Genomic DNA, 23,250 nt, shown 5'->3' on the forward strand with positions numbered 1-23,250 from the left:
CCTGAGAGGAAGGGAGCAGTGAGATACGGGGAGGAGAATCCCCTAATCTGAGAAGCCAGGAGGGTTCCTTGAGGAAGTAAAGGGGGAAATTAGGTATTTCTGTCTGGCCCTTGCTCCTCCCATTTTCCTCCTCTCTAAACCCCTCTCCTCCAGACTTGCAACGTGCATGTAACTGTTCTGGAGGAATAGATTGGGATAGTGGACAGAAAGGACGGAAAGGGGAAAGAGAATCCTGCACTAGCCAAAATAGCGGAGAATTTATTTCAAATCAAAGAAATGAATATAAATACTGATCTGATCACTGCATTAACCATTCTTTTATCTCCTCTTGTTTCTTTCTTTTATCCATGTTTTCCCTCCAGAAAGGGAGGCAGTGGGTTAGAGAGAGGATGCCGTAAGTGTGGCAGTGGAGGTGGGTCACAGGTCACAGATAGGCTAAGACATCATGCAAAAGGGAAGCAGCTGGAAAAGAGAGCTGGCTAGCTACATACTGCCCGAGTCTCTGGTAAATAAAATTCCGGTAAAGAAATAGAAAAGTATTTAAACAAAATATTTTCCTCCAAATAAGATGGTGTCTGGCAGGGCGTGGATGAGAAGACCCTGTTTTGAAAGTTAAACGTATACAGTCTTGAGAGGAAATGAAAACCCTTCATTTCCATGTAATTCATTTTTCAAGACTGCTTTCCGGCCTCTGGGTTTTTCCTGTTTTCTGAGCTGCATTCACTTCTTTCTTAGGGATCATCACTCTTTGCAAGTCTGTTATTTATTTCCAACTTTCTAAGCGACTTCATGCTTCTCCTAAAATCTGTGCTTCTCTTCTGCCAAAGCACATTTTTAAAACTGAGAGACTTCCTTCCAGCGGCAGCATTGTCAGCTGGCTCCATTGGACACACTCTCTGTGGCCATTCTTCTGGCCTGACACTCTGCGGGAGACAAAGAGAGATGGCAGAGGCTCCTGGCCTCACAGAACTTAGACTCCAGAGGGGGAGATAAGACTTGACGCAGAAAATGCTATTTGTTGCTATAGTAACAGAAGCCGAGGAACTAAGAGGTGTTGAGCATTTCCTCAATGGCAGCCTTTGTGGAAGAAACTGTAATCCTTCCTTAATTTTGTACCTGCTGTATAGTGTTGCTGTAAGTCTTAAATGGGATACTTTCTATAACACTCTTAGAAAAGTGGGCAACATTCACTAACTGTTAGGCATTATAATATTACTTACCTTTCAAGAGCACCAAACATATTCCGGTTCTCAGAGTTTGATTTGTTTCTCTGTCTCATCAGAGCAGTGCCAACTCCTGCTGCAAGGGGGAAGCAGAGCACTTTTTATGCAGAAACAGAGATAGATTCAGGTTTTTATTTGTGAGGCCTTGAAAGATTTGTGACTTCTCCCTCAGCTGGTATACACTGTGCCCCTGTTGCAGCACCATCTTCCAAACTGTGCAGAACATCCAGTGATGGATCAGATGCATGTAGGCACCTGCGTTTGAATCCTGGGTAACTTAGGACGGTTCCGATTCACACAGGCATCAACAGAATGTGGCGGGCAGAATCTGGTTGAATTTCCCAGCCTTTGGCCATCCACATGGAGGTCCTGTGGTATAAAGGGAGTGCCAGTATGATTACTTGCAGGTTCAGCTGGGAGGGCTTTTTGGTTAAATTTATTGCTCAAATGATTTAAGTTTAGTTCAGTTAAAGTCACATTCATTGGTCTCTTACTATGTATCTTACTATGGGGCACTGGAGATTGAAATGAATATGACTCCATCTCTGCTCAGAGGCTCTCATGGGCTAGTAGGAGAGGTGGGCACACAGATCATTGTGGTATAGAGTTGTTGCTATTCAATAACAGGAATCCATGCAGAACACTCTGGGAGCATAAAGAAAGGACATCCTTTTAACCTTAGCAGTCAGAGAATGCTTCCAAGAGGTGATGACACCCAATCTGATTATCAAGGACCTGACAAAGTTTGCCTGATGAAGGAGCCCAGGGGTAGAGGCTAAACTTCAGAAGGGGGAAAGGGATAGGATTCCAGATTTCAGGGACAAAATAATCTATGACAGGAGACATGAATAATAATCAGTCTTCCCTGTCCTGAGCACTTCTGCCTCACTCCTGTTAGAGCTGGGAGAGAAGATATAATCTGTTGACAAAAGTTCTGTTGCTCCAGATTCCCCTCCAAAGGACCAAGCTGAGGAGAGGAAAAGAAGAAGACACAGGTTTCAAAACAGAGGCCTTGCTCAATGGCCCTCCTTTTACAGGCAACGCAGAAACCCTCAAAGGTGCCCAGTATGGCATCAGTACCTAAGAGACAAGCCCTGGAAATGAGAGAGGACTCAGAATTGCCCAGAAAATTAGAGCTGATTCTTAAATCAGGGTATGACCTCTGTGGAGTTGTTTAATCTCCCTTGTTAGATGACTCTTGAAGATTTCCTGAGAATTATGTTTCCTGAAGATAAAGTTAGTCTCTTAAGATCTTTGAGTCCTAGTTAGTTTAGAAGAATATTTAAGTGCTCTAGCTCTAGAGTCAAACTTGTGTTTGAATCCTGGTTTGCCACTCACCAGGTATGTAAGCTTGGAAAAAACTGCCCAACTAACCAAGCCTCAGGGAGGAGAATGAGAACACCTATCTCACAGGTGTGATGATGTGTCTAAAGCATTTAGTGTAGTTCCTGGCACATTAACTGCTATTATTGGTTTTAATATTACTATTAGTGTTAGGATTAATATTTCTGTTAACAGTGTTAATATTAATAGTAGTCTTAGTATTACCAAAAAAATCATTTTTCGTTCAGCTGAAATTGAATCCAAGGAGAGAGATTTTACTAAACCATATCAGGGTGATTCCTCTGGAGGCTCATGTTTCAGTTAAATATGGTACTTCTCACTGGTTCTTGTCATCTTCTGCTTAGTCATCTTTTGGAGAAAACTGCAAAACTAAAGGAGGAGGTATACCTGGCTGGTACCAGGAAGAGTACTCTTTAGGTCTCTTGGATGGTCCCTGTTGCCTACAATAGATAGCAGTCTGCCTTTCAGCCTTGTCTCCTGCCATACTCCACCTCGCATCCCATTCTTAAACATCAGTTCACCAGAAGCAGACCTAAAATGGGTAGTAGTGTACATATGATTTCCGGAAGGCAGTTCCCAAGAAAGGCCCTTAAAGGAGTAAGGAAAGCACCAAGGAGGAGTTCTGCAAGAATGTCGGTCCAGGGGCAGTCTAGTTTCAGACTGATGCTATCAGGTGCTTTGGAGGGTAATTTGCAGGGCAGTTTGTTTCAGTTTGAGGTGTGGGATTTGGGGTTCCTAGTATAACTCCCAGACACATCTAAGTGAGGAGGCTTCAATCACGCAAGGACAATCTTACTGTGAAGTATGCAGATGTGGGCCTTAAATGCATAGACGGGATTTCCATGGATTTGGGCGGGGGCAATAGCATCTGCTACAATCTACTTCAAGATCTCCCTATTCCCTCAGAACGTCTTCCCCTCTTATTACTTATCTCCTCTGCATATATTGTTGTCTTTGCTTAGAATTTCCCTTACCTCTTTCTGTTATCTTTCTAGATCCTATTGCAAACTGGAAAGCCTCAGACAGAGTTGGTGATGACCCATTTCTGCTCCCACAAAACTCAGTTTATACTTACAGTCATTACCACTATGCATTGTGACTTACCTGCCCACATGTATACTCACTTAATAATTTATGGTCTTCTTAAGGTCAAGAACTGGTTCCTATTCAGTTTGTATTCTTAGCATATATTACTGAAAGAAAAGATGTGGTGAGACATATATAATACTTAAGAATCTGATGTCCTTTAAGATTGTGTCGAGCCAACGATGCGGTTGTCTTCTTTTGCTTAAACCTGAGTTCATAATGTTACGCACAATGAAAGAGATTGCATCCAGCAGCCAAAATAACTTTGTAGCTTGAGCAAGTTATACCCATTTCATCCATTTGTTCAACTGTCACTCATAACTTTATTCAATGAATAGTTACTGAGCATATGTGCCAGGCACTTGGCTAAGGACTGAAGGTACAAGGATAAACAAGACCAAATGGCCCCAGTTCTCACAAAACCTTACAGTTCACTGTAAAAACTCAAAATATACACAATCATATAGCATGATAAATGTTGTGATTTGGAGAGTATAGGGAGCTATGGCAACACCCACAAAACCTCAGATTTGCAGTTCATGAAAGCTTCCCAGAAAAGGTAATGTCAAAGTTGAGGCCAGAGGACCAATGTATGTTAAAATGAACAATTTTTACAAATAAAGCATTAATTGAGCATCAAGGTTGATTTTACAGTCTAACTTAAGCCTCTATCAGTCTTCAAAATGGGTTATAATTTTATGAAAATAAGTAATTTATGTAAGTTCTTTGTGATACCGTGTAAGTTTATTATCTGTGTCCTGATAGTTATTTCTACAAACAATTCAGTGAGATGTCTATTTTTAATGAATGAAATCTTTCTCTAAACCAGCTGAATCCTACTGCAGGAATCTTTGAGGAGCTTCCGTAGTCATTTTAACTTTGCAAAATTTTACTTTTGGTGCCCTTGGATCTTTATGTTTTAGAACACAAGCATTTTCTGACTGTTATGAGTGACATGAATATGGCTTTACATATGTTAAATTTTAAAAAGCTTAAAAAAATTCCTCAAAAAACTAAAAATGGAATTACCATATGATCTAGCAATTCCACTTCTGGGTGTCTATCCAAAAGAATTGAAAGCATAGTTCCAAAGACATTTTTGTACATGCATGTTCATAGCAGCATTATGCACAATAGCCAAGAGGTAGAAGCAATCAACTGCCCATCTACAGATGAATGAATAAGCAAAATGTGGTATATATATAAAATGGGATATTATTCAGCCTTAAAAAGAAGGAAATCCTGTCACATGTTACAATATGGAGGAACCTTGAAGGCATTATGAAACAAGCCAGTCATGAGAAGCAAATACTGTATGATTCCAGTGATATAAGGTATCTAGAATAGTCAAATTCATAGAAATAGAAAGTAGAATGGTGGTTGCCAGGGGCTGGAGGAGGGAAAAATGGGCAGTTGTTTAATGGGTATATAGAGTTTCAGTTTTGCCAGATGAAAAGATTCTGAAGATTGGTTACACATCAATGTGAATATACTTAATATTACTGAACTGTACACTTAAAAATGGTTCAGATGGTAAACTTTATGTTATGCATATTTAACATTTTTTAAAAATCTTTAAAAAACTGGAAATAATGATTTGTTTATATTTATTCCATAACCCTGAGGTAAGAGTGGTGAGAAAAAAGAGTTTGGAAGTAGTGGGGATTCAGCTCATGTAGTGGTGTTGGGAGGTGGCTTATGGCAGGATAAGGAAGCTTAAGCTTTGTCAGGTGGGCAGTGGGAGCCACTGAAGGGTTTTGAAGAGAAAGACTCTGTCAGTTTGAGATCCAGAAAGCCAACTCCCTGGCATATTGTACAGGATGGATGGGAAAGGGGCAATCTCAGCAGCAGCCTAACCAGTCCAGAGGCTGTTGCTGTGGTCCATCTGAGAGCTGAAAACCTGAACATGGGCAGTGGTTAGTGGAGGTGGGGGGGGATGAGGATGGGGTAGACTCAAGAACTATTTAAGATATAAATTAGGCAGACTCAGTGATTTAGTAAATTGACAGATGGTAGGGGGTGGTGAAAGAGAGGATGGAGTCTCACTGACTCCTACTTTTCTGGCTCGGGTGATTGCATAGATGGTAGTGCCTCCCCGAGAGAAAATTGAAGAGGGGGAGGAGATGTGGAGGGCAGATGGGCTGAAAGCCAGAGACACTAAAATGGGCATATGTATGACATTATTCCACTTCCAATGAACAATACATAACGGATCAAGAATGAATGTTAAACTGGATCCATGTTTCTGAGGCAGATTACCTGCCCAAATTATTCATAGAGTTAGGAAAATGAAAGTATGGTATTTTGTAATTCACAGAAATGTTCTAACCTCCATGAAGGTTGTTGTGTGTTCTCCATGAAGTGTTTTTTACCAAGCTGCTGATTCTGTTATCAGGCTTGGGCTTCATCTCCTTATGTGAGTAGAGGAGGGGATGATGAGAGTAGAAAGAGGATTCAGATTCAAATTATCTGGACAGGGTCCCAGCTCTAAGGACCACTAGTTAAGGGACCCTGGACAAGTCTCTTAACCTCTCTAAATGTGAGTTTTCTCATAAGTAAAATGGAGCATCATAGATAAGAAGAACTGCAGTGAAAGAAATAGATGAGCGTCTTTGCAAACTTCAGTCAAGATATTGTTAGCTGAAATTTTTGTTTTGAAACTAATATTAAGCTTGGAACATTGTAGAAAGCCTCCCTGGAAAATACAAGTAATGATAATCAACTTCTGAGTAAGAATGGACATCAGATTGAATTGCCAACCCTGGGTGGTTCTTCTTGTTACTGTCAGTTTATGAGTCAGACAGAGAACCGATGTCCAAGAAGTCATATTTTTCACCTAAAAATGAAAGAAACATAGGCATGATTTTGTTAAGAAGATGTGTTGTTAGTAACCTGATGTGATAAAAATAACTGTTGGTGATGATAATAAATGGGTAGTGGGATGAGGTTAGACATCACAGGTAAGTCCGAGATAGTGTTACGACAATGTTTGGACGGTTGCCCCTAATATCCCTGTGCCATTCAAAGGGAACAAAGACAAAGCAAGGCAAACTAACATTTTATTAACTGGGTTGGGGGTAGGATATAGAGTGTTCCCTTTTTTCTTTCCCAGGTAGACCAGTAGCCTTGAAATAATGAGACTCTAATGGGACAGGTCTGAAGGAAAAGGGGTGAGAAGCAAAGAGAGACAGAAAAGAGGGAAACCCAGGCCAAGGCTGAAGATAGAGGGTGACCCATGGCCATGTCTACTCTCCCACAGACCATGCCTTGTCCTGACCCTTTTCCTTCTCTACCAGCTTCCTTAGGTCTGCTTGGAAGACTCAAAGCACGGCCTTTGCCAGAGGATGCTCTTACTATTATAGGCATATAGAAGGAAGGTGACAAAGAGGAAAAGGGACCAAGAGAGAAGGAACTATTATCTCTTTCCCCTCAGGGAATCGTATCAAAATAATATAGGCAGACCCTTTGCCTTGATTTTTAAGTTCTTTAAAAGAAAACTCCATCTTCGGAAATTGTGATCTTTTGTCCTGGAGTCCAACTAACCCAAATCAACACTCCTCTTCCTTGGATATGAAAGGAAGAAAAGATGGTCTTCCTTTGAGGCCAATACAAAAAATTCAGGTGGCAAAAATTTTCCCTTATTTACTGGAGAATTTAAGGCTTGGACATAATCTGAATCAAAATTAGGCTTCCTGAATGATTGTATCAGAATTCTGTCTTCTTGCTCAGTACTTTTTCTTTTCCATCCTTGACCTAGAATTTTTAGCACATATTTAGCTACTCTGGTCATTTGGAGGGTTACCTCCTCACCTACTTAGGTAAATAGTCTCCGTCTTATTTGTTGTCACCCTTCTGTATTTTATAAACAGAGATAGTGCATTATCAGGCAAAAACAAGCATTGGTTTGTATTGATGATTGGTTCAGTATTGCTTCCACTTGACCTGGTTAATGGTGACCACCAAAAGAGACTGCAGCAGAGCCTGTTTGGTGATGTCAGCAATAGGTACACACTGTGTCCTGCAAATGAAATGAGAATGTGAAGTGCAGAACTGTACCCTTTGCAAACGCTAATGCTTTTCTCTTTCTTGTCTTTTTTCCCAGAAGTATCGCTATCAAGATGAGGACGCGCCACATGATCATTCCTTACCTCGACTGACCCACGAAGTGAGAGGCCCTGAACTTGTGCATGTATCGGAAAAGAACCTGTCTCAAATAGAAAATGTCCATGGATACGTCTTGCAGTCTCACATCTCTCCTCTGAAGGTCAGTTCTTTTGCTCTTAGAGCGGGCGGCAGTGACTGGTTTGCATTGCTAAGGGAGATGTTTGCTGGCCTTAAGTGAGGCTCTTTGAAAACACTACAGTGAGACATGGTTGCCAAAGGGTCTTTCTGTGGTTTGGAGGCTTACTGGGAATTCCTGACACAGGGAAGTTCTTCTTACAGTTATTTGTTGAAATGTCTGGCAGATCCTTTTAGTTGTTGAGAATGGGCTAAGGAAAGAGCAAACAGTGAGAAACTAAAAGGGAAAATAAGCTGACCATGTATTTACAAAATCCAGGAGGACATCAAGTTTTGTTCAGATCTATCTCTCCATCTCTATTCTTGGCTCCAGATAAAACAAAGGAAATATAACATGATGACACCTAGTAATTGCCTTACCACGTAGACTAAAAAGGAAAGTGCGTGAGTTGGTTCATCAACAGCTCTATTTTATATTTCTTTCTATGTGGTGTCATACTTTTCCAACGTTTTCTACTTTTTTTCTTTAATTTAAAACAATTTCTTGATAAACACTATTTTGACAAGAGGGGCAATGAAATGAGAGTAAGGATTTTCTGTGTTCCTTGGTCGCAGTTTACTCTGTCTTTTGCTTTGCTGATGCTATGGATTTTGTGTCTTGGATAAAAGCTTATAAATGTTGATTAAAGTCAAAAAAAGGAAACATGGAACTAGAGTCAGTGATGTAATAGAAGACAATTGAAATGTAAAACAAAACAAAACAAAAAACTACCAAATAACCCCTTAATATTGCTAAAATTTTTTTCTTTTATTTTGTTAGCTACAACATTCACTTCACTAGCACTTTCATATAGCTGTGTTGCAATAAAAAATGTAGCCATGAAGCTTGCCCTGATGCCTTCTGGGATCTTATTATACCTTCCAGAACATCAAAGAAAGGCTAAATTATGTTTAATATAGTTCCAAAATTTGGTATATTTTAATACCCTGGCATCCTAAAACCGCATTATCAAATAAACTAGTGCTAGTTACCACAAATTAGTTAAAATAGTAGGCTAATTGGCAAATTCCAGTAAGTATTTTATAGTATGTAAAAATATGTAAATATTTTGCTTCTGGAATCCATTGTTCAATTCTTCCCAGAGTCTCTTTGGAAATCATTGACTGATGGATGGAAATTGGTATTTTTAGCCAGGAGAATAGTAGATTAAAGGTTGGAGAACAGGAATTTACCTTCTTATACTTAGGGCTGTCATGTAGGAAACTCCATCCATATTGGAGGGCAGAAGCAGAACCACTGTGCATGATTAACAGGAATGTATATTTGGGATCATTATAAAACCACAACTTCTGACAGTTAGAACTACCCCCAAAAAGTACTACTTTGAGAAGCAGGAATTCCCTGTCCCTAGAAATCAGGCTTGCATGATGACCTGGCAGTGGTATGGTGGAAAGGACTCCTTTTTCAGCAGGAGGGCACACAAAATTGTCTCTAAGCTCCAGTCTAACTATAGGAATCAATGATTCTATCCTGTGGTCAGATGAATACCTTCCTGCTTTAAGGACCTTTCATCTTTGCAAACAATTGCTCATCCTTAATCTGTGCTGACCAGTGTGAGCTGAGAAAGGGCAGAGCTGGGAGACTGGACTATACAGAGAGTATTTACACTTCAGATGTTTTTCTTTCTAACCGGATGAAAGAATCCCTGTAAGAACCTCCATGAAGCCTCCCTTCCTTTTTGTCCTCCCAACTTGTCTTTCCCCGCTTCCTACCACTTCCTTTTTTAATCAGCTCTAAAGCATAGCTCCCAATGGCTTTAAGCTGAAAAGGACAATGGAGACTAGTCTAAAGCTAGCCTGGCAACAGTAAAAAATAGGAACAAAATAATTAAAGCACTATCAGATCTTCATTTTATATATTAAATTTTTAGCATATACTTGATAATATAATTATCTGAACATCTACAGTTTGGTGATTATACCATGTGTTATGCTACTTCATGCCTCATTTGGAAAATGTCTATTAGAGTTGAAGGAAATTTTGCTTTTTCTGAAGATCATATCTCAGATATAAAGGAATCTTTCCTCTCTCCCCTTTATCCCTTGATTCTAGGAATCTCAGAGTTAAATGTCTTCCACTTCGGTGGCTTTTCCTTAGCTTAGGTTTTCTGTTTCGGTTGCTCCATTCTATCTTATTTCTTACTATGTTGTTTAAAAAATTTTTTGGTTTTTATGTTTTTACCATAGTGATGTCTTTTATCGAAGGTTTCCCACATCTGCTTTAAAAGTAGCCACCTGTGAATAATAAATCTCTGATATGAAACATCAAGGTTAGAATAGGCTTTCCTTCCTTTTTGGAATCACCAGCTCAGTGGTGTGACCCCCCAATGTATTGTGAAGAGAATGGAAAGGTGAGCTCATCCAGGACTTCTGCACCCATCCTGTGAGGTAGCTATTTTGGGACCAGGACTTTTCCTTCATGACCCTCTAGAAGTGTTGTTTGTGCTGAACAAGATACACTCTTAGATTGTCTTAATGAAGAGACTGTGTACCTTTCTTCTATCAGCAACAATAATAGAGATAAATGTGCACAGTTTTTCCAGAAAAGAAAACACCCCAATGTGTTGAGTTTGCCAATTTTGTGGTGTAAACTCTCCCAGCATTGCTGATTTCAGGCTACCAACCTGAAGCTACTGAATATATTTGCAAAGATGGGCACATGAGGCTCTCATGAGACAGGACGAGTTGGCCCAGGACAGCACTATCAGGCTCAAGCACGTGTATTTTTACAGCAACAGGACACATTTCCTAATCAAGTTGTTAAGAGGTTATTATATTATCACAGTTCAAGTGTTTGGCAAACCTGCCATGATTAAAATTGAATGTGTTATTTTCTCATAAAGGAAGCCTATTAAAGTCATAGAAATGCTAAGAGGGTACAAATACTCCATTAGACCTGGCATATTTTCAATGTTGTTGCTTCTTTGATCTGTCTGGTGCTCTTGGGTCAAGCATTAAAAGGGGGAAGAGTGAGGAGGCAAAACACACAATCATATAGCGCTCCCTGAATCCTACTTAGAAGACAATGAGGTTCTCTAGTATTAATTAGGAACTTACATGTGGCATGCCTGAACAGAGTGTGAGATTGCTGGAGAACAGTTTAGATGTCGCATTCAGCGGGCTCTGAACCATTAGCGGGGTAATCTCACTGTTCCAGGTTTGACAGTCATTTCTTCCATCACCGCATAGCACTTGAAACCTCAGTTCTAAGATTCATCTGCCTTTGGAGCACAACAGCTGCCTGGCTGATAGATGGGCTTGCTTAGTCTGTTTTCATTAGAGTGCCTTGGCCAGTGTGAAGTATGGGGTTGGAAGGAGAAATGCAATTTAGCGGTTTATTTTTCTTGCCTCCAGATGGGGATGCTTTCTCTTCAGATGCTACCTTAGAATCTTCCACAAAAGAAATTGGCCTATAATAAAGTATGGACATTTTCTTTTCAGTTTAGATCAATTCAATAAGTATTAATTGACTATCTACTAGGCGTATCATAATAGGTGGTGGGGAAACAAAGGGCAGTAAAACATGATTTTAAATATGCTCATCATTTGCAAATATTTTCTCCCATTCTGAGTGTTGTCTTTTCATTTTGTTTATGGTTTCCTTTGCTGTGCAGAAGCTTTTAAGTTTCATTAGGTCCCATTTGTTTATTTTTGTTTTTGTTTTTATTTCCATTGCTCTAGGAGGTGGGTCAAAAGGGATCTTGCTGTGATTTATGTCATAGAGTGTTCTGCCTATGTTTTCCTCAAAGAGTTTTATAGTGTTTGACCTTACATTTAGGTCTTTAATCCATTTTGAGTTTATTTTTGTGTATGGTGTTAGAGAGTATTCTAATTTCATTCTTTTCTATGTAGCTGTCCAGTTTTCTCAGCACCACTTATTGAAGAGACTGTCGTTACTCCATTGTATATTCTTGCCTCCTTTCTCAAAAATAAGGTGACCATATGTGTGTGGGTTTATCTCTGGGCTTTCCATCCTGTTCCATTGATCTATATTTCTGTGTTTGTGCCAGCAGTACCATACTGTCTTGATTACTGTATCTTTGTAGTATAGTCTGAAGTCCAGGAGCCTGATTCCTCCAGCTGTGTTTTTCTTTCTAAAGATTGCTTTGGCTATTCAGGGTCTTCTGTGTTTCCATACAAATTGTGAAATTTTTTGTTCTAGTTCTGTGAAAAATGCTATTGATAGTTTGATAGGGAATGCACTGAATCTGTAGATTGCTTTGGGTAGTATAGTCATTTTCACAATGTTGATTCTTCCAATCCAAGAACATGGTATATCCCTCCATCTGTTTGTATCATCTTTAATTTCTTTCATCAGTGTCTTATAGTTTTCTGCATACAGGTCTTTTGTCTCCTTAGGTAGGTTTATTCCTAGGTATTTTGCAAGGGAAGCAACTGACAAAGGATTTATCTCCAAAATTTACAAGTAGCTCATGCAGCTCAATATCAAAAAAACCAACAACCCAATCCAAAAATGAGCAGAAGACCTAAATAGACATTTCTCCAAAGAAGATATACAGATTGCCAACAAACACATGAAAGGATGCTCAACATCACTAATCATTAGAGAAATGCAAATCAAAACTACAATGAGGTATCACCTCACACCAGTCAGAATGGTCATCATCAAAAAATCTACAAACAATAAATGCTGGAGAGGATGTGGAGAAAAGGGAACCCTCTTGCACTGCTGGTGGGAATGTAAATTGAAACAGCCACTATGGAGGACAGTATGGAGGTTTCTTAAAAAACTAAAAATAGAACTACCATACGACCCAACCATCCCACTACTGGGCATATACCCTGAGAAAACCATAATTCAAAAAGAGTCATGTACCACAATGTTCATTGCAGCTCTATTTACAATAGCCAGGACATGGAAGCAACCTAAGTGTCCATCAACAGATGAATGGATAAAGAAGATGTGGCACATATATACAATGGAATATTACTCAGCCATAAAAAGAAACAAAATTGAGTTATTTGTAGTGAGGTGGGTGGACCTAGAGACTGTCATACAGAGTGAAGTAAGTCAGAAAGAGAAAAACAAATACTGTATGCTAACACATACATATGGAATCTAAAAAAAAAAAAAAAAAGGTTCTGAAGAACCTAGGGGCAGGACAGGAATAAAGACGCAGACGTAGAGAATGGACTTAAGGACACAGGGAGGGGGAACTGTAAGCTGGGATGAAGTGAAAGAGTGGCATGGACATATATACACTACCAAATGTAAAATAGATAGCTGGTGGGAAGCAGCCACATAGCACAGGGAGATCAGCTCTGTGCTTTGTGACCCCCTAGGGGGTGGGATAGGGAGGGAGGGAGGGAGACACAAGATAGAGGAGATATGAGGATATATGTATATATAGCTGATTCACTTTGTTGTAAAGCAGAAACTAACACACCATTGTAAAGCAATTATACTCCAATAAAGATGTTGAAAATAAATAAATAAATAAATATGCGCATCACTCTCCTAGGGAACCTCAGTTCTAATTATGTATGACTTATCTTCACTCTGCAGTAGGATTTCAAATTTCTGAATCTTAGGTACTGTGAGACCCCAAGCATCTAGCAGAGTACTCTTTACAGAGTATCTGTTAACTCTCTATCTCAGGTTCTTCATCTGTAAAGTGAAGGTACCAATAATATTTATCTCATAGGATTTTTATACTAATTAAGTGAAATAATACATGTAAACTGTTTAGTAAGTGTCTGGCACATAGTAAGCACAACCAAATGTCGCTTTTGATCTTGTTATTATCATCAACCTGCTACCATGACAAATACTTCAAAATCATTTATTTTATTTATCTCATTTGACCTCTACGAGATATTATACCTGATGTTAAAATTAAATAGTTCCCTTCAACCACAGAACTAGTGAATAGGAATGCCAATATTTGTGTCTCGGGTCTTTCTGGATACAAAATCTGTATTCTTTATCACTCCTGTGTTATATTACCTTCCTCTAAATGGTTCTACTATTTTTAAAGAGATCTTAGCGTCAAATTTTCCTTCCTTGGCTCCAGGTGTGTAAAATTTGAAGGTCATTGTTTTCATATAACCTTATTCTTAAAAGTTAAGCAAATATAAAATGTAAGCAAATGTGTAAGAAATTTAGTTTCCTAAATGAGAAGCATGAAGAGTGGTGATAGATGGGAGCATGATGAGGAAATAGAAGGAAAATAGGTTCTATCTTTAAAATATTTCAATTCACCCAGTAGTAAACTCCCAAGGATTATGTTGCTCTCCCATGACAAAAAGTAGTTATTTGGGCGCTAGTTCCCTTTTGAAGAATCCCTTGAGATTGTAAGAATTTGTTTCTCAGCAAGAGAGACACACTTTGTTTTGAGCAATTGGAGCATTTTCTGCATTGAGATACAATCCTCACACTAGGTGAAGAGAACCCAGGTAAGTCCACACCACAACCCTCATGTTTCTCCTTCCCAGGACCTGGCAAGATCTATTTCTGTCATTTTTATTTAGTTATTCATCTTTTAAAATGTTCATTCCAAGTGTGTTTAATTTTATAAACTATCTTATAATTTTCAGAAATGAGCAACGTAGAAGTTACACATTCAACATTGATCGATAAATGAATAAAGCTACTCTCTATGCTCTGTTTCACGTTAACATGATATTTGTTAGACCAGAAATCCAGCCAAGTTGTTTTGATTCTACTTTTATTCATAACCATTAGTTTTGTTTTAATAAATTTACTGTCAGTATATCATCATTATACGAACGCCCTCAAGGTCAGGGTGTATGTTGGTTTTACTCATTATTATATTCTCAGTCCTTTAACACATACTTTGTTAAATTAATTATTCGTAAATGGCAATATGAACAGTTATGAATAATTGCCTTCTGGGGGATTAGTGACATTGATATTAAAATAAGCAAGAAATTAAGGCACAGACTTCTTGTTTTTCTCTATCTGTTGTCCCCTAATCATTGATACAGAATTTCATCGATTTTAAACCTGATATTTCCTCATGTATTACATATCTGAAATCTGGATGTGTCCTAAAATCAATGACATCTTGCAATTAAAATTGGCAGCATCTCCTAGGGTGCGTAAAAAATGGTATGTCTTACAGTCAAAGTCAGCAATGATTATTTACAAGGAAGATTAAAGGGTTTTTTTCATAGATTGGTGTGAATTGCTTTAATCAGATAAATATGATTTTCTATCTTCTAATTCTCATTGAGACCAGAATAAACAGTTCTGGGAAGATTTACCAGAAAGTGAGAATATAAGAAGTTAGGATAGACTCTTATACCCTTGAACAACTGGGCATTTGTTGAATACATATGGAAAAACAATGGAGAATCTGGAGGCAGTGCAAGTTTGGGGAAATTATAGGGGGTGATTGCTCACAAATGAGGAAGCTAATATACAGAACTGCAGGCAGGAAAGATAAAGTGTACTTTGTTGCACAACTATTTTCTTAACAGAGTTGCCAGAGCCTGCCTTATAGGAAAGTATGTTTTAGCCAACAGTACAATTAATCTTTCTTCGTGAAGTCTTTCCTATTAACTCTTGACCGACTCTGCTTGGTTATAACGTCCTATGACACATGGAGTTTGCATAGTTAGCTTTTTTATATGCACCTTATTCTATTCATCGAAATAATTTTGTGGAATTAGGTATTGTCCTTTCCTTTAGATATTCCATTTATCTTGCTCCTAATAAATGTGTAAGCTCCTGTGAACTGGACCACATCTTATTTTTGTTTTGTTTTATTTTTCTTCTTTCTCCCTCATTGACGTCTACAGTGAAACTAAACCAGGATTTCCCAAAGTGCATCTGGTGGGATTTTGTCAGCATTATAAGGAAAAGAAAGGGATGAATGCTGAAAACATTTGAGAGGTTAAATCCATTAACTTATTGAATGATTTCTCGGTCTTTAATATGATAATATGAAATATAAACCTCTAAGATGGGGATATGATTAATACACAGTATTTTCCAAACATGTTTGGTCATGAGACCATTTTTCCCAAATAAAATTGTTTTTTGTTTGGACACATACACTTCCGAAAATACTATAACAGACACATATATGATGACGATTACAACCAATAGAAAAGTTTAACATAAAAATTTATTCTGGTCTTAGAAGCAGCCTCAGTCAGATTGAATACCTGGTCCTCTACTTACTGGCTGTGTGAGCTTGCTTAAGTTTTTTTAACCTCCTTCAGCCTCAGTTTTTTTATTTGTAAAATAATGGCATTCACTCGTATGTTTCTATGAAGTTTGAGCTCTGTAAAAAGAGCTCAGTGTTAGACACATAAGAAATACACAAAAATGGCAGCTATCCTTATTGCTATTGATGTTTTGATATTAGTATGTATTAGTATTATTTTAATATTCTAAACTAGAAACTTATTTATGGATTTTTTTTTCATTTTAATCTCTCCTTTGTTTTCAAATGTCTTAGTGTTCTCATCTTCCTCTCTTTATCCACAGCTATTATCCCTGTTCAGGTTTTCATTACTTTCAGGCAGAAAGTAGTGTGGTTATTGTAAAACATCATGGACTTTGGAGCCAAAAAAATAAATGTTTGAATCCAGACTGTACTTTCTGGCTGGGTAACTTCAGGAAAATCATCTAGCATTTCTGAGATGCAGTTAAGTTTAATATGAACAGAACCTCTTATGTGTATTGATTGATTCATTTATTTATCCGTTCATTCATTTGTACAGTAAAATCTCTTCGACCTTCTCCTGTATGCTGGGCTCTATGTTATTCCCTGAAGATACAAAGAGGAATATGCCTTCAAGTTGCTTACAAGCAATAGTTAGATTCACAAACTTGGAGATGTATACATTATAACATGTCATGTTATGTGCAATAAAGAAAGTAGCAAAGAAGAGGAAAATGCTCCCAAGACCTAGAGAAATGGTTTAATTTTCTCTGAGCTGGAGATCTAGGGATAGGTATGGTCAGAGAAGGCATTATAGGGGAGCTTATTTTGACTTGAAGGAAGTTGGAGATAAAGCAGAAAGGTCAAGTTTGTCCCAGACTCCAGCAGTTGTCTATCAGTATGGAAGAACTCTAGAAATAGCAGGTTATTTTTATTTATAATTGAGTAGGGCAGAGGGATGGAATATAAGGGTTAAGAAGGGGTACAGAAGTGGGTCCAAAGCATGCCATCAAGCAAGAGAGATAGATGGGAACGTAATGAAGGGCCTTATGTGGAGATTGGACTTCACCTTGTAGGTAATGAGGAATGACTATGCAATTTAAAAAGAGGAGAGACCTGGTCAGATTTGCAAATTAGACCATTAGTCATGTCATATAGCAGAGTGGAAGAAAAACAACAAAAGGGTGTATCACAATCAAGGACATCAGGCAAAATGCAACAGGTGGACAAGCTCTGAGATACAGCAGAGACATTGGGGATGGAGGATGGAATAAACTAGAAAGATTACTGAGGAAAAGATATCATCAGGAACTTGAGACCCATTACGTATAGAAGATAGAGGAGAGAAACAAATAGAGGTTAATCCACACATTTTTTATTTGACCAGTTGTGTAGAGGAGGTATCGTGAAATGTAATCAAGACTGCTAGAGGAAGAATAGATTTAAGGATGGGGTGAAAAGATTCTGAGGTTAGATCTGAATAACTGAGTTTGGGATATTGATGTTGCACTCAGGTAGAAGGGTTTAACAGGCAGTTTGAAATAAAGATCTGGGAATTTAGAGAGATCTGATCCGGAAATGGAGACTTAGGCATCTTCTGTGTAGTTGAAGCAGTATGGCTGGGATTGCTCAGGAAAGGAAGAGGAGGCTGCTGGGGACTGAAACACAGGGAACAATACCACCATGTTAGGGGTTTTATGGACAGAGAGGACCACTGAGGAGACCATGAAGCAGTGAGTAATTTACCACAATGTTTAACCCTTAGTAGTCTAATGTTTCTCTTTTTTAAACTGAGTTACACATTTCTAGTAAAAGAGGATCATATCTTATACATCAAAAAAATGTGGCACCTCTATAGTGCCTAGAATCGAGTTGACCAAACACTAGATGACTTTTTTAAAAATTTAATTAATTAATTAATTTTTTTTGGCTGCATTGGGACTTCGTTGCTGCACACGGGCTTTTCTCTCTAGTTGCAGTGACTGGGAGCTACTCTTCATTGCGGTGCATGGGCTTCTCATTGTGGTGGCTTCTCTTGTTGCAGAGCATGGGCTCTAGGCACACAGGCTTCAGTAGTTGCAGCATGCGGGGTCAGTAATTGCGGCATGCGGGCCCTAGAGCGCACGGGCTTCAGTAGCTGTGGTGCACGGGCTCAGTAGTTGTGGCTCGCGGGCCCTAGAGCACAGGCTCAGTAGTTGTGGCACACGGGCTTAGTTGCTCCGTGGCGTGTGGGATCTTCCCGGACCAGGGATCGAACCCGTGTTCCCTGCGTTGGCAGGCGGATTCTCAACCACTGCGCCACCAGGGAAGTCCCTACATGCCTTGTTACTTGATCACAAATTTTAGGAAGGAGGGAGGGAGGGAGGGAGGAAAGAAAGGAAGGAAAAAAGAGGCAGAGGGTGAGAGAGAGGGAGGGAAAAAGGAAGGAAGGAAGAAGGAAAGAAAAAACCTTATGAGATATATTTGACTCCAATAGTCATGGGATCTTGACCATCAACTGAAAAAAATGTATTAACTTTTTCCTTTCTAGCCATAGTGCCTTTAGTAATATTACTAATGAGAAAACTAAGCTGATTTTGCTATCTTAGAAAAAAAGTAATTTTCAAAAATGTAACCTTCGTTCATTTCAGTCTCTCACCACTAGATGGTAGAAGCAGCTGACCTGATGGTTCAGGAAGCATCTGGTCTTGGCGGGGAGAAAAAAAAAACAGATTTGTGAGGCTAAATTGAGAAGCTCTTAGTTAATAAAAACCTAAGAAGGGTTTGGCAGAGATTTGCATATTTGTGAATAATGCATTTTGTTCCAGCCCCAGACCTTGGTGAGAGGAAAATGGTTGAGTGAAATATGGCCTTGACAGACATATACTGAATCCAGGCACAAAAGCTCCTGGTCAAAATTCTCAGCAAATGAAACAATTCTTGCTTCAATTATCATTAATTGGAAAGGGTACCAACAGCATACCTCAAATAATCCTGGGTATTTTAGCCAGAAGTTGGAAAAAGGGAAGAAGCAAATGGTGGGCATAGGACCTACCGCAGCACCTCACAATTCAAGAATGCTCTCTAGAACTAGCCCACCATGGGTTAATGGGTCCCCACTATGGCTCTGGAAAGATAAGTCAGCGGAATGACTTCCAAATCTCCTATTTCTCTCAGCTATGTAATAAATATAACAACAATAATAATGAATTTTCTCTAAGAAATATTAGATTGTTATGTATATTAAAGGCATAATAAGTTTTTTAAAAAATGAAGAGTGTTTAGAACAATCCTAACTGTCATTAGTGATTATTTGTAGATTTAAGATATTCCTAAAGAGTTAACTCAAGACTCAACACAGTTCTTCTCAAGACTAGGATTACTGCCAAGGCTTTCTATAAGAATTAGAAATAATATACATAAAGCTCATAAAGGCTGACCATCAGTAGTTCCCCCATTAAAAAAAATCGGAGTCGTAACCTTTTAGCAAGCATGTTTTCAATTCTTTTTTTATTAGCAAAGATATATAGAAATTATTTCAGATCTCACACATTCATTCATAAATAAGTGTTGACATTGATTGGGCTTTAGAATTTTTAACTCTTTCCCAGCTAATCCAGAAAAGCAATAGTTTACAGGGGAAAGCAAATGGATTTTAGAATCGGACCTACTTATATTCAAATTCTGGCTTTTTTGCTTTCTAGCTGTGCCCTTTAGCAAATCTATTGACTTTCCTCTACTATAAATAATAACATGGAACTCACAGGGTTATTGTAAGAATTACTTAAGATAACACATGGGAAGTCTTTAGAATAGGATTAGGCACCTAGTAGGTGCTCAGTAAATAGTAATTATAAAGTAGAAAATATATATGTATGCAAGAGCAAATCTGAATTTAAAATTAGTCAGCTCTTTGAACTCTCAGTAGACATGGGCTCTTGTTATATTTTCACACTTGCTGTCCTTAAGAGAATGGTTTTACACTATAGAATACCCCATCTCAGCTAAGCAAAGTTGGATTATCCAAAACTGTTGTCTTTCACATGAAAGTGAATGTCTCTTTGGCTCGTTCCAATAAAGTATAGCAAGTAAGTTGGGAACACAGCCAGGTTTTGAGTGATCCAAACAAGACTGTGCTGAAGCGTAAAGAAATGTACTCTGCTTTGTGGCTGGTTTTGGAGGATGTTAGAACACGTGTACAATCTCTCAAGGTAGCTACTTGGAGGGAAGCATTGATTTAAATATATAATTTTGTATTACTTAAAAATGTATTAGTTAAAAAATTAAAAAGCGTGACTTCATAGTAACAAGTGGCTATCCAGTAAGTGTTGGGTAATAAAATAGAGATATTTAACACACTTATTAAATTCACACATGAACCGTTTAAGTCTAGAGAATATTATTAACCCATGAAGATGGAAATAGTTTTTGTTTTACGTCTAGCAGTGTATTTATAATCATATTCCACTAATTCTAAATACAGATCAAATCCCACTTCTTTAAACTCAGAGGCATGACTCTAGCACGATTTTGTATGGTGTAATTTTGTTGTTGTTGAAATCAAGTGTATGTTACCTGGCGTTTTCTTTAACAAGGAGATTTTGGTTATATCAATAGTTTGTATTTGTTCATTTATATTTATTCAACAAAACTACTAGGTTCCTTTGGTGGGGGCCGGCGGGGGAGTACTATGAGGGAGCGGCTAAGGTCTAAAATTCAATTTCATGAATTTTTCTTTCTTTGTATTCATATTCACTCACCAAGTTTTCTGTCTAGAGTCTGTTTTAGGAGAAATAATAAAATATAAAATGTAGTATTTATTGAATTCCTAATATATGCTGGCACTATTCCAAATGCTTTGCATGCATTGGGTTATTCCATTTAACCACCGTGTAATGTAGGTTTTCTTATTATTCCCACTTTATGGACAAGGAATATGAGTGCTAAGAAGTTAGAAAAACTTTTCTACGGTTACACATTGAGTCCTTGATAGATCTGGGGTATGAGTTCAGCTAGCCTGACATCAGACCCCTCACTCTTAGTCACACTGCTGAATTATTCACCAGCAAATGAGAACCAAACAGTTTTAAAACTGAAGGGGATGGTAGAAATCACCAAGTTCAGGGTTTTCAAACTGCAACTGACCCATTAGCAGATGTGAAATCAATTTACCTGATAATTTTAGAATAGAATGAAAGAACAGAATAGAAAATATGAGAGTACATCACAGGTAGAAACCTTTGCTTCAGTTAAGTGTGGGTGTATACTTTACTCACAATGTAAAGTATGTTTCTTTTTGTAATCAAGGTCAAGAAAGTCAGGAAACCACTGATCTGGTCCAACTTTCCCATAGTACAGAAGGAAGGTAGGTGGGGAAGAAAACCTTAGGCCCAGAGAACTTAAATAATTTCCTAAAAACATATCGTCAGAAATGGCGGAGCCTGAACTTGAACACTTTATAGTATTAACCACTGCTGTTTTCTCCATCAGTGTCTGTTGTGGCCGCCATTACTACCAACTGAGACACTTACACAAGTAGTTCTGAAACTAGGTGTGTATCAGCCCAGCCCCATCCCACTTCACCAGTCCTGGGCTCTGTATTTTTATTTCCTCTCCAGGTGACTTTGTTACTAACATTGGGAACTGCTGTCTTGAACTCCATGATGCCACAGTGTTTATCGAATGACTGCCATGTGTATTACCAGGGCTTTACTAAACACCATGGGAGACAATAAAAGAAATAAGAGATAGAGCCTTTCTCTATGAAACACTTAAATATATTAAGGAAATCAAGATGTGCACAAATCGTTTAGTGAACAGAAACTATATAACTGAGGGTTTATTTAACCTCACTTAGTAAGTACGAATGGCATTCCAGGAGGCAATTTTCAAATTCCTCTATAGGCATGGACAAAAGAAGCCTCATGAGGTTTATTTGAGAGAACGTTCTATGAGAAAATATGGTAGAGAAAATTGAATTGATTTTCCCCAGCTCTCAGAGGAATTGCCAGCGTCAAGTGAGTGAATTTAACCCCAAAGCAGCACTCCCAGGCCAACTGACTCACCAAAATCACTCTGAAGGCAGATGATTTGTTCCTTCTGTAATGCCAGAACACTGAGTGTGCTTGAGCTTGTGGCCAATTTGGAGTCACAGGTAAGTGCATTTAAAGTGCACTCTAGAGGCTCTTGTTGGGGTCCCTCTGCCCATAGCACCAGGCAGGACAGCCTACCCCACCCCGACCTGATGGGCCATTAAACCACAGGGCACACGTGGAAGTCATTTCAGAACTCAGTTTGAAATTCTAGTGATTGAACCTCAGATCGGGTGCTCTAGAGATGTTCTGGTTTTATCATTTCATGTTATATGTGAGGGAATTTAATAAGTTGTTTTATTGGTGGTTTATTTTCTCAGGGAACAATAAGACATTTATATAACCAGCTTTTACTTATAAACAAGCAATATAAAACTTAAATATAGAATTTCTTGGGGCTTCCCTGGTGGTGCAGTGGTTAAGAATCCGCCTGCCAACGCAGGGGACACGGGTTCGAGCCCTGGTCCAGGAAGATCCCGCATGCCGCAGAGCAACTGAGCCCATGCGCCACAACTACTGAGCCTGCGCTCTAGAGCCCGTGAGCCACAACTACTGAGACTGTGTGCCACAACTACTGAAGCCCGCACGCCTAGAGCCCATGCTCCGCAACAAGAGAAGCCACCACAATGAGAAGCCCGCGCACTGCAACTAGAGAAAGCCCGTGCACAGTAACGAAGACCCAACGCAGCCAAAAATAAATAAATTTATTTAAAAAAAAAAAAAACTTAAATATAGAATTTCAAAAACAGGCTTCATTTCTCTATTATGAACAATTAAAGCAGAGCTGCCACTAGACATTCAACATATTTATATGAGTCAGAAAAGGGAGCTCCTACTTAGACGACATGATACCCTGATATAACTTAGAGAATGTGCTGCATGGACCTAGGCAATAAATTCCCTAAAGAGCCAGATGACATAGTGTTCAATAGTAAGACCATAGAACTATAGAGCTTAGAACTGAGTGGGAACATGTGAAATCACAGTCTAACTCCATTACTTTACACATAAAGAAACTAAGAGATAGGTTATGAGATTTTCCCCAGGCAGACACACACTTAATGCTAAAGC

General features: G+C 38.6%; 1 protein-coding gene across 11 annotated transcripts in view; it reads left to right on the forward strand.

The window, feature by feature from the left end:
- Window positions 1-23,250, forward strand: part of DLG2 (discs large MAGUK scaffold protein 2) — a 2,039,030-nt gene that overhangs the window by 988,083 nt on the left and 1,027,697 nt on the right. For 10 of the 11 annotated variants that reach the window (XR_005020917.1, XM_036860586.1, XM_036860590.1 and 7 more), the window contains one exon: window positions 7,756-7,917. Coding sequence is in view for 10 of the 11 variants with exons in the window: in XM_036860586.1 (XP_036716481.1) it covers window positions 7,756-7,917 (162 nt within the window). In the remaining variant the exon portion in view is untranslated. The remainder of the gene's footprint in view (window positions 1-7,755; window positions 7,918-23,250) is intronic. The other variant, XM_036860587.1, reaches the window with a different exon arrangement.

The sequence above is a fragment of the Balaenoptera musculus genome, chromosome 8 (assembly GCF_009873245.2).
Source record: "Balaenoptera musculus isolate JJ_BM4_2016_0621 chromosome 8, mBalMus1.pri.v3, whole genome shotgun sequence".
In the NCBI taxonomy this organism is placed as follows: domain Eukaryota; kingdom Metazoa; phylum Chordata; class Mammalia; order Artiodactyla; family Balaenopteridae; genus Balaenoptera; species Balaenoptera musculus.